The following is a 12,520-nucleotide window of genomic DNA, read 5'->3' on the forward strand; positions in this document are numbered from 1 at the left end:
CCTTATCTAACTTTCCTTGCATAAGGAGAGGTTTATAATGAAGGATTGGTACTTCCCCTCTTCCTCTAAACATTGGCTTGGCCACCATCAGCTTAGTAAAAGTGAGCCAGAACTAATACAAATAACTAACTGTGCCAAGTGTCTTATGTCTTGGAAATGTGTCAGACAGTTGCAGGTTATAGTGACTCATCTTGTTTTAGAGATTTGAAAGAAGAAACAGAACACCTACCTATGCAAGGTAATACTGGAAAATATGTCTTGTCTGTATGAAGGCGCTGTTGTGTTTGGAGGTCTCAGGGTACTGGATTCTTTGGGAGTATGTCTACACAAACCAAGTAGATCTTTGAAGGAAACTGCACTTAATTTTTTCCCATCATCTCTTATCTCCCAAGCAGCTCTATGTACAGACCTAGCATTTATATTGAATTCTTTTGCAGGGATTATCATTTAAAAACGAATTTTATCCTGTATGCTCTGGGAATAGGATATGCAATGAAATAGATTCCTTTAAACTATGGATAGAAGGATGTTCCCCCAGGAACTTTTCAACCATTGTTTTTGAAAATCTTTATGATATATATTTAAACACATACTCTTCATGAAAGTATTGATCACATGTAAGTATTTACTTGACATTTTGAAAAACAAAAGGGCGTAAAAGTCAGTTTTGCTAAGTTTATTTCTTACTGAACAACTTTATATGATTAAAATGTTGAGCTCCTTGTTTATCAAGTGTAGACATGGTCTGAATCTACAATAAAAGAAGCACCCTCCTGCCCCGCCCCCCCCAACCTGATTCCTTGGTGTTCTCTTTCTCTTAAAAATGGGAGATTGGAAGTTGGAACCATTAATTGGAAGTCCAAGGCCATTAGGAGCAGTTTAAGATTTTAACTAGGTCATAATTACTAAAAATTATAAACATCAATCATTTGTTTTCAAGGTAATTCATGAACACCTCTTGTTCCTGGCATGTTTGACTTTTTGTTGTGAGTGAGCATACCAGTAGGTGTGTGGTAAAGACCTACCAAGATCTTAATAAGAGGAAGTCTCCTCAGCCAGATTTTGGCCAGTTGTACTGAAACTCTAGCTTCTAGGGCAAGCATCCTCAACCACCATGTGAATAATAAGCACTATTGTAGGCACTTTGTCTTCAGTATTAGCATCTCAGCAGTAGAAAGAATGTGAAGACTCAGTCTTTTTAAAGAGCACTTACTAGTTTTGAATTACTGGTGCTATATTTGTACAAAAATGACTTTCCCTTTGACCACAGCATTGTTTTCAGAGTAAGCTCTATGCCTGGTGTGGGGCTCGGAGTGTGGGACATGAACACATGACCTGCTGATCAAGAGTTGCATGCTCTACTGACTGAGCCAGCCAGGTGCCCCAGATCACAGCATTTATTGGCTGTCAGCATAACAATATGAAGTGGAATGGAACACTTTCCTTTTTCCTATGTGCCTACTGCACTTCCTACTGTTTTGCCAAAAGTGTCACAAAATATTGTGAAAGGTTGAGCTTGTCTGGTTTGCCGCTCTTTATCTTTAGAATTCCCGTGTGCTGTTGGTAATAATACCTTTATTCACCCACTAGATTGCATGCTAGGATTGCATTTTGTAAAAATTAATACTTTGGCTTTTTTGCTTGAAGCTGTAAATGTTCTCAGTTTTTCCCAAACCAGGGCAACACATACAGATAGAGTAGAAAAATTTCCCAGAGCCTCAAGGATGTTGAGGGAAGATTAAGTGGCTGATTATAATCTATGTGGGTGCTGCATGTGTGTGTGTGGTCTGTAGAGGTATAGTCTGATGTAAGTTCAACAAGCACCTAGTGAGTACCTACTGTGTTTAGGGTCATATGAGAATACTAAGATGAGTAAGACTAGTTCCTGTTGTCAAGAGGCTTAGAGTCAACTGCAGGGGATGGTTGGACAAGTCCACATGTTAACTGAAACATAAAGGCAAAAGGCAAGATGATCCTTTTGTTAAAATTTTTTTTTTTTTTTAGTAATCTCTACACTTAACGTGGGGCTTGAACTCATGACTCCCAGATCAGGAGTTACATGCCCTACCAACTGAACCAGCCAGGCCAGGAGCCCCCCAACAAGAGTCTTAAACAGAGTGCAGGGAAGAACAGACGGGGAACTTCATGTTAGAATCCTGAGATGACAGGGCTTCATGGATGGGATGGCGGATGGCACAGTGTTTGACAACTTTAAATGAGAATGTCTCACTTTTTTTAAAAGATTTTATTTATTCATGAGAGACACACAGAGAGAGGTAGAGACACAGGCAGAGGGAGAAGCGGGCTCCCTGTGTAGAGTCTGATGTGGGACTCGATCCCAGGACCCCAGGATCATGACTTGAGCCTCAGGCAGATGCTCAGCCACACCTCACTTTTCTTAAAATCATGTTCTCTCTCTCTCTTTTTAAAAAAATTTTTTTTCTCTTTTTAAAAAGATTTTATTCATCCATTTAAGAGAGAGAGAGAGCACAAGCAGGGGGAGGGGCAGGCAGAGGGAGAGGGAGAGGGAGAAGCAGGCTCCCTGCTGAGCAGGAAGCTCGACAGGGGGCTGGATCCCAGATCCCAGAATCCAGAACCCCCAGATCGTGAGCTGAGCCTGCCTTAGGCAAGCAGTCAACCGACTGAGGCACCCAGGTGCCCCATATCATGCTGTTTTTTTAAAGGCCCAAGAAACTTTTGTCAACTTGATCTTTAATGTCATGGAAATTCCAAAATATTTTTTGCAATTACTTCTTGTAATTGGGTGCTCTTGCCAAATGCACTGACCCCTCCCACCTTGAGTTACTGTTTGAGGTTATGCAGTCTTTTTTTTATCCAACAGAAGAATTGTATTTAAAATAACAGCAAGTTAGGATGCCTGGAAGACTTGGTTGGTTGGGTGTCTGCCTTCAGCTCAGGTCAAGATCTCAGGGTCCTGGGATTGAGCCCTGCGTCCAGGTCCCTGCTCAGTGAGGTTCTGCTTCTCCCTCTCCCTCTACTCCTCCTCTGGCTCATGCTCCTCTCTCTCTCTTTCTTTCTCGCAAATAAAAAATAAAATCCTAAAAAAAAAAAAAAAAAAAAAAAACAAGTTTTAAAGGTGTTTTTGTGAGGTTTTTTTTTTTTTTTTTTTTTTTTTTTTTTTAAGACAGAAGTAGGTTTTGAATGCTTCCCACTTTCTCGGTGTTTGCATTTATATCTTGCGAGTTGCTGTAGTTTCATATTCTTAGTGATTTCTTGTAATACCTACCATATTTTTACTACTATATATTATACTATTTGTATACTTACTATTTGCCTAAGTTCCCTGTGAAGGTCTTTAATGGCATGGTATTTATTTATTTACATGCTATCATGATATATGATAAAATCATATCATTAGATTTTACTTTTTTTTTTAATGCTTTTGTTGATTTTTTTTTCTTTTTTAAATTTATTCAGAGGCAGAGAGAGAGAGGCAGGCAGAGAGGCAGACACACAGGCAGAGGGAGATGCAGGCTCCATGCAGGGAGCCCGATGTAGGACTTGGTCCCGGGTCTCCAGGATCACACCCCAGGCTGCAGGCGGTGCTAAACCGCTGTGCCACCGGGCTGCCCTGATTTTACTTTTTAATTAATTATTATTAAGCCTTTCGGGGCTACTACTTTTTATCATCCAGTAAATAAATATGAGATAATTCTTCCAAATACCAGAAGTTATGCTTCAAAACCCTTCATGGAGTGCATTTTCAAACTCCACATGAGTGACTTAGTTTTCCCATATTTTAGATTATCTGTCTGTATTGAGGGATTTAGCTCAGGCTGTGATAGCTCATCAAATACATCATAAAATGCTAATGTGTTCCTTCTGTATAGTACTGTGTTCTTTACACTACAAAGGCAGTCCTCTTATAAACGACATGTAATATGAACAAATGATTAGTGTATTGAGTGAACACATTGGTCTGTCATAAAAACTTTAAAATGATAGCTAATACTCACTTTGACATCCTGCAATCCTTGAAGGGACTCCCATCTTTTCTTCTGTAAGTTGCTTCTTTATCTCAGAACCCCAAGCTCACACTAATCCAGGGCTATAATTGTATTTTCTCTTCCCTGTGGTTTTCTTAATAGCATTTTCTTTTCTCTAGCTTCCTTTATTGTAAGAATACAGTATATGATACATATAACCTACAAAATGTGTGGTAACCAACTGTTTTAACTTATCCATAAGGCTTCCAGTCAACTGTAAGCTATTAAGTTTTTGGAGAGAGTCAAAAGTTATATATGGAGTTTTGACTGCTGTGGGGGGTGGGTGCAGGGATCAGACCCTGACCCCCCCCCCCATTTCAAGGGTCAACTGTATTTTCTTTGTCAATTACACTCTGTCTTCAAGCAAGTGTTTACTATTGGATTTAGGAATTGTATTTTTTGGATGCAATACATCCTTCCTCTATCCTTCATAGTGCTCAGTGCAATTCTCTAGTGACCACAAGAGCTCACAACTGTTTATCGAATAAGTGAAATATCACTTTTTCCCCACAAATAATTTTTTTAAAGATTTTATTTATTTATTCATAGACATAGACACACACACACACACACACACACACACACACACACACAGAGGCAGAGACACAGGCAGAGGGAGAAGCTGGCTCCATGCAGAGAGCCAGACGTGGGACCTGATCCAGGGTCTCCAGGATCACGCCCTGGGCTGCAGGCGGTGCTAAACCGCTGTGCCACAGGGGCTGCCCTCCCACAAGTAATTTAAATCTATAATTATAAATCATTATATTTTTAAGTAATTGATTCATAATAGCACTTCTAAACTCATAAATGTAAAGTGAGGTTCTAAAGCAATGTATTTGGATCTTGTATCTTTAAAAAACATAAATTGAAAGAGAAATTTGCATAAAATGATTTTTTTGGTTGTAATTTTTTTAAAGTTTATTTATTTATTTGAGTAATCTCTACACCCAACGTGGGGCTTGAACTCACGACCCCAAGGGCAAGGCATTACATGTTCTTCTGACTGAGCCAGCCAGATGTCCCTGGTTGTAATTTTAAGATGGTTTCAACAGTGTGTTTATTTCTTAGGAAAAGGATGATTGTATTTGCTGCTTATGCACTTACATGTTTTTCACTGAAGTGGAGCTTATGTGCCCCGAATATATGAATATAAAGATATCTAGTTTTGAGGTACCTGGCTGGCTCAGTTGGTAGACCTCGCAACCCTTGATCTCGGGGGTCATGAGTTCAAGCTCCATGTTGGATATAGGGATTAAGTTTACTTAAAAAAATTTAACTGACTGTGAACAATCAATTGAGATAACTCACTACCTTCGGACCAGCCTACTTAAAAAAATTTAAGAAAAAAAAATATTTAGAGTTACAAGAGTTCAGGGAAAAACACAGGCACAATTATTTTTCATTTATTGACCATTTTAGTTTGTGGCAGATACCATCCGAGTTTTCCATGTTAGGATATCATTTTGTTAACGTGAAGACACAAATTAATTCTCAGTGGGTTGGTGACTTCATTTAGCCTCTTACTGCCTGCTATTATATTGTGGGTACATCTGGAGACCCATCATCTCCCACAAAAGGGCCCTCCAGCCTGTTAAGTAATAACAACCTTTCTCACCCTGAAACAATGAAGTATCAGATGATTGCAGCCTCAAACAAAAGCTTCCCATTCCCTTTCAGAGCAGATTACAGTCACGATTCCCCTCCCACCCTGGTGAGCCTGGCACTCAAGAATATCTAGTTTAGTCCTTTCTTTGTTAATAGAGGATCATAAAGGGGCCTTTGTTATACTCTCTCATTTCTTCCAGCAGGATGTCCCCATTATTTCGTTCTGGTTGGCACATGCAGCAGTTTCTTCAATACCACCTTGAATCCTGTTCTCATCCCTTTGTCTCGGAGCTTTAGCTTCATCTAAATAATTACCTTTGTTCAGAAATCAAACCCCACGAACCAAGTGGTTTTGACAGACATACTGACTCTGAGAATGTTCTTTGCCCCGTATAAAATCAGCGTCAATACCTGATTAGATTCCCTTTCTGTCTCCATTAATTTCCAGGTCGTTTGGGTCCTGGGAATGCTTATTGATGTCTTTTCTAATGACCGCATTTTGTGTTTCATGGATTTGCTGTCGTTTAGAGCAATTTGGGGTCCCCTTATGACTGGGATCTTATTCACTGTTTTGGCAGAAGTCGAGGAGGATTAATTACAAGGGGACTGAATGAAATCAGGTGACTCTGAGATGCTCTAGCTATGAAGGAAGGGAAGTAATGGAACCATGTTTCTGAAGCCACTGAACACATCATATTTATCCACAGTCCTTATTTATCCACAGTACTAAGAACATGATAGAAGCATAGCATTTCTGGCTTCCTTGCTTTTTTTTTTTTTTTGACTTTGCAAAGTCAAAGTCGGGTTGCATTCAAAATTGACTCATTCAGAAACTTCCAAGTGCTTACTATAGAGAATAAGAAGGACTGACCTTGTTTTATGTGTGTGTCAGCTTCTCCTAGATAAGAATCATTTGTAGTGGACTTCTGCATGAAGAATTCTTGAAAATGCTAATGTGCTCTTTGACTCAGCCCATTCTAGTTACACCCTTGCAAATCAGAAAACTGATGTCTTTGAAATTTTTGCCTCTCAATTGTCTTAAAAGACACATTAGTATAACAGTTAAGAGCCTGAATACTAGTGTGCCCTGGGTTTAAGTCCTGGTTTTCCCATATATTAGCTAATTAACCTTTTTTAGGCCTCAGTCTTTCTCATATGTAAGATGGGGACCATGGGAACTACTGAGATTTCTTGTATTAAGTATTTTAGATGAGTAATCCATGTGAGAGGTTTACAACAGTGCCTGGCAGTATGGACTTTGAGTTAGATTTTTTTAAAAAAAATTATTCTAATCATAATATTTGAATGCCTACTTTTTAAACAGAATTTGAGGACTTATTATTATTTTTTAAGATTTTATTTCTGTAGTTATGAAGGGATCCCTGAGTGGCTCAGTGGTTTGGTGCCTGCCTTTGGCCCAGGGTGCGATCCTGGAGTTCCAGGATCGAATCCCACGTCGGGCTCCCGGCATGGAGCCTGCTTCTCCCTCTGCCTGTGTCTCTGCCTCTCTCTCTCTCTCTCTCTCTCTCTCTCTATCATAAGTAAATAAATAAATCTTAAAAAAAAAAACAAAATTTTTTTTATTTATGTAGTTATGAGACATAGAGGCACAGGCAGAGGGAGAAGCAGGCTCCCTGCAGGGAGCCTGATGTGGGACTTGATCCCAGGATCACAACCTGAGCCAAAGGCAGACGCTCAACCGCTGAGCCACCCAGGTGTCCCTGTTGTCTCTTTTTTAACCAGAGAATGTGGACTTCAGGTTTTCTCATTAAATGAATTCAGAGTCTACAGTGAAGTGATAACACAGGTAGAAATACTTAAGCTGTTTTGCTGAAAGATAAATCTAGTGGGGAAGTCAAACACCTAAACATGAAAGCTTGTCTATTGGAACTCTATTTTATTTTTTTCTAAAGAATTTATACCATCCTGTATTCCTTTTTTTTTTTTTAAGATTTTATTTATTTATTCATAAGAGGCACAGAGAGAGAGAGAGAGAGAGAGGCAGAGACACAGGCAGAGAGAGAAGCAGCCTCCATGCAGGGATCCTGATGTGGGACTTGATCCCGGGTCTCCAGGATCACACCCGGGTTGAAGGCGGCGCTAAACCCCTGAGCCACCAGGGCTGCCCCCTATTGGAACTCTTTAGGGCCAATTTGTCGTCTTCATAGGATGCATGGACTTTAACTTTAGTTTGAAGAGCTTAGAGTAATGATACCCGAAAAGTGTGACCACTGGCTTCAGTGTCACCGGGGTATGTTTTAAAGATGTAAAAATCCCTCTCCAACAATTGAGCTGGAATCACGGGGGTGGAGGGCCCAGGAATCTACATTTTTAACAAATATCCCTGGTGATTCTTAGGCACAGTGCAAATTGAGAACAGTTGCCTTAGAAGAGTGGCTCTCAACCAAGGTGCTCATTAGAATCACTTGGTGGGGGCATTTAAAGATAGAGATGCTTGGATCCTAACTTAATTGCTTTGAGGTGTGGCACTGGGCACTGATGTTAGTGGGTGATTAAAATGTGCAACCAAGGTCAAGAAGCAGTGACATTAAAATGTAATTAGTGGGCAGCCCCTGTGGTGCAACGGTTTAGCACTGCCTTCAGCCCAGGGCATGGTCCTGGAGACCTGGGATCGAGTCCCACGTCGGGCTCCCTGCATGGAGCCTGCTTCTCCCTCTGCCTGTGTCTCTGCCTCTCTCTCTCTCTCTCTCTGAATAAATAAATAGATAAATCTTAAAAAAAAAAAAAAAACGCAATTAGTGATTATATCAGGGATGTGAGCTGACTTGATATTTTCAAAAAGTCATTACAGTGGTTACCTGGGACTGGGGAAGGAAGGAATGGGAAATTCTTGCTTAATGGCTACAGAATTTTTGTTTGGGATGATGAAAAGTCCTGGAGATAGATGGTGGGGATAGTTGTGCAAAACCGTGAAGGTACTTAATGCCACTGGATTGTGCACGTTAAAATGGTGAGTTTTATGTTATGTGATTTGGTCACAATAAAAAACACTTAATAAAGCCATTACAGGGGTGCCTGGGTGGCTCAGTCGGGTGAGCGGCCAACTCTTGGTTTCACCTCTGCTCATTAAATCAGGGTCATGGGATCTAGCCTTGTTTCGGTTCCATGCGCTGTGAGGAGTCTGCTTGAGGATTCCCTCTCTCCCTTTGCGCCTCCCCCTGCTCGCTTGTACATGCTCTCTCTCTCAAATAAATAAATCTTTTTTAAAAAAGCTATTACAATTCTCACATTTCTGAACCTTAATTCTTTTCTTTTTTGCAGTGACAGTGTATCATGCATGCCACTGATTCCAGGGGACACTCCCCTGCTTTCCTACAACCTCAGAATGGAAACAGCCATCGCTCGTCAGGCTATGTTCCAGGGAAGGTTGTGCCACTGCGGCCCCCTCCTCCTCCAAAGAGCCAAGCTTCAGCCAAATTGACCTCCATCAGACAGGAAGCCCGGGCCACCTTTGCTTTCTCACCTGAAGAGCAGCAGGCCCAGAGAGAAAGCCAAAAGCAGAAGAGGCACAAAAATACTTTCATTTGCTTTGCCGTCACTAGTTTCTCATTTTTTGTTGCACTTGCGACCATTTTAGGAATATCCTCAAAATATGCTCCAGATGGTAAGTGATCACAGATGCACGTGTGGAATCGCCCGTGTACAGAGAACTTGTTCTAGGAGAAGAACAAGGGAAGGAAATAGTAGGATAGAATTAAAAAGAAAAACTTGTGGTATCTCCACTTGGCTCTAGCTAATTAATATATAATTAGAGAATAGGAGGTATAACCGTTTATTAAAGCAATTGTTAAAGGAATCCATTGGAAATGATTCAATTAAGGAATTGTTCTTCCTTTCACTTTACTACTTTGTCCCAGTGCTCAAGATGTTCTTAGAACATTTCTTTTCAAAATATTCATTTGAGTCTTTACTGCATTCTTATGGTAGCACAATTTTATCCTTCGTATGATTTTCTGACTGCCAAAAGTTTTCAGTGATAAGAATTACTAAATGTAGGGGTGCCTGGCTGGCTTAGTCTGTATAGTGTGTGATTCTTGATCATGGTTGTGAGTTTGAGCCCCATGTTGCGTGTGGAGCCTACTTAAAATAAAAATTAAAAAATATATTTAAAAAATTACTAAATGTAGTGGTAAAACTACATTCGTGTTTTTTTTATTTAAAAGTTTTTATTTATTTATTTGACAGAGAGCACAAGTAGGCAGAGTGGTAAGCAGAGGGAGAAGGAGAAGCAGGCTTCCCACTGAGCAGGGAGCCTGATGCGGGGCTCAATCCTAGAACCCTGGGATTATGACCTGAGCTGAAGGCAAACATTTAACCAACTGAGCCACTCAGGTGTCCCGATTTTTTTTTTTAAATCAGTGAAAATACTAAGATTTGTGTTCTATAGCTTGAAACCAGTTGGGAGACAGTTCTAAAAGAGAAGCTTCAAGTATTTATTTTTTTATTATTTTTTATTTTTTTATTTTAGCTTCAAGTATTTTTGAGGAACAATGTGTATCCTCAAAGGAAAACATCCATTAGGAGCTTTAAAGTCTAATACATTTATCTAAAAATCACTCATTGCTCATACTTAAATATCATCTGAGGAGGTTTTCATTTCTTAAATGGCCTTTGCTTTTCAAGTTGGTGATATCTTAATACTTTGAATGGTTTGAAGAAATTTATTGTCAGATAGCTTCAATATAGTATCAACAAAGAATGGCCTCATGATAGAGTCCCATCCACCAGTCCAAAAATCAGAGGGCTCATATCTGTCAAGGGAGAAGCAGACCAAAACAACCTGGATTGGGCATCATTTTTGTCTGCCCCCTACTTTTTTTTTGGGATCTACAACAGATTTTTGTCAAATTAGATGTCTCCTTAAATGGATATAACATCTGAGAAGCATGTTATCATATCTAAGACTTACAAGTACTATTTTATTTAGCTTCCATGGGTGCTTTAGGGGTTTTATAGACTTTAAAGTCCTGGTTGGGGGCGGGGTTGTGTCAGTGCTTCTAAAAGAATAGAGCTGAAGAAAGAGAGATGTTCATATCAACATTTTTGTGGACCAGGCCAGCAGACCACAGAATGAGTTTGTAACATTGCTTTCTGTTGGCTCTTAGCATTGACTTTCTCACCCCTTTTCTCCAGCAGAATAACCAAGTTCAGTGCAGTTGATTCATTCTTCCCAAGTAATCTGTAGTAAAGACCTGCCAGATCCAGGGGGGGAGGGGGAGATCAGAGCTGAAATCTGTGGCTTTAATTGATGTTTCATATTCCATCTGAGACAGTGAATCACTGATGTGGTTCCTTTGAATCAACATTCTTTAGTGTCACATTTTGGCAGTACAAGTGCAAAACTTCAGTGGAAATATGTGGTATGCTGACATCTTTCAGGGTCAGCCTCACTGTGATTACTGATGTTATATAATCTTGATAATGAACCTGAAGTTCAACAATGGGCAGCCTGGGAGGTGGGGCTCCTGAGCTACTTGTCAATGCCTTCTGCGGGCCATGTATTTTCTCATTAAGTATACTCTACTGGGAGGAAGTAGACTAGAATTTTTGGTGATGGTTCCTAAGGAAGCATGCTCGCCTGGGAAATAACTAAAAACGAGGAATTGGCATACCTGGGTGGCTCAGTCAGTTAAATTTCTGACTCTTGATTTCAGCTCAGGTCATGGTCTCATGGTCGTGGGATTGAGCCCTGTGTTGGGTCGTGGGATTGAGCTCCACACTGGGCATGGAGCCTGCTTAAGAGTCTCTGTCTCTCTGTAAAAAAAAAACAAAACAGCAAAATGAAAACCAAGAGGAATTCTATAACCATTTGGTAGGCTCTACATGTTAAAAGACAGTATTTCCTTCTCAGTAGCTAGGTAGAGTGCTTTTTGTATGGGACATTTACTTGTGACATAACATCATGGAATGTTCCAGCTAGATGTTTTATGGGAAGAGAGGGAGGTTGGAGAGAAGTTTAAGAAATCCGTAGTATTGAGTCAGAGCACATTCAAGAGTTTTGTTTCTTCAATGGAAAGAAATATTTAAGGATTATTTCTAGTATAATAGTGATGATCACTGACTTATCTGAATTAAATATTGGTGATTATAAAACTGCTTTGAGAAAAATTCCGTGAGATAATTGCCAAGGATTTAACCAGCAGGGCTGATTTTAACTGCAGTAGTTACCATCACCTTGCCATGAGCCGAGGGCAAAATACAAATGCTTAGAAATAAGATGTTTGCATTAAGGGTTATACAATTCAAAATGAGGAATCAGAATTTCCTTTCTATAAAAATTAATATCTTTGTGCTGCACTCAGTCTCTCTGCTTTTCCTCCTATTATTTTCCAACATGTACCTTCTACCTTTATAGGATTCCTACGCATACATTGCCTATCCCTACCTTGGCTGAGTTTAAATATGGGCTTCATCTTGTTTTTCTCTCTCTCTCTTTTTTTTAAAGATTTTATTTATTTATTCATGAGAGACAGAGAGAGGCAGAGACGTAGGCAGAGGGAGAGGCCAGCTCTCCACGGAGAGCCCGATGTGGGACTTGACCCCAGGATCCCGGGATCATGGCCTGAGCCAAAGGCAGACACTCAACCGCTGAGCCACCCAGGTGTCCCTTCATTTTGCTTTTCTAACTGAGGAACCAATGGACTTGGATGGCAAGGGGTACTTGCATCTCTCACCTTCATTCCCTTCCCTTCCCTTCCCTTCCCTTCCCTTCCCTTCCCTTCCCTTCCCTTCCCTTCCCTTCCCTTCCCTTCCCTTCCCTCCCTCCCCTCCCCTCCCCTCCCCTCCCCTCCCTTCCCCTCCCCTCTCTTCTTTCTTTTTTTAATTAGAGAGGGAGCCAGGGGAGGGGCAGAGGGAGAGGGAGAGAGAGAATCTTAAGCAGGCTCCAC

The 12,520-nt window shown here is 40.4% G+C and overlaps 1 protein-coding gene across 3 annotated transcripts in view; it reads left to right on the forward strand.

Moving 5' to 3' along the window:
* Positions 1-12,520, forward strand: part of CEMIP2 (cell migration inducing hyaluronidase 2) — a 78,281-nt gene that overhangs the window by 9,982 nt on the left and 55,779 nt on the right. For all 3 annotated transcript variants that reach the window (XM_025423318.3, XM_025423316.3, XM_025423317.3), the window contains one exon: positions 8,895-9,237. In XM_025423318.3, coding sequence (XP_025279103.1) covers positions 8,907-9,237 — 331 coding nt within the window. In that variant the 5' untranslated portion in view covers positions 8,895-8,906. The remainder of the gene's footprint in view (positions 1-8,894; positions 9,238-12,520) is intronic.

Source organism: Canis lupus, chromosome 1, assembly GCF_003254725.2.
Source record: "Canis lupus dingo isolate Sandy chromosome 1, ASM325472v2, whole genome shotgun sequence".
Lineage (NCBI taxonomy): Eukaryota > Metazoa > Chordata > Mammalia > Carnivora > Canidae > Canis > Canis lupus.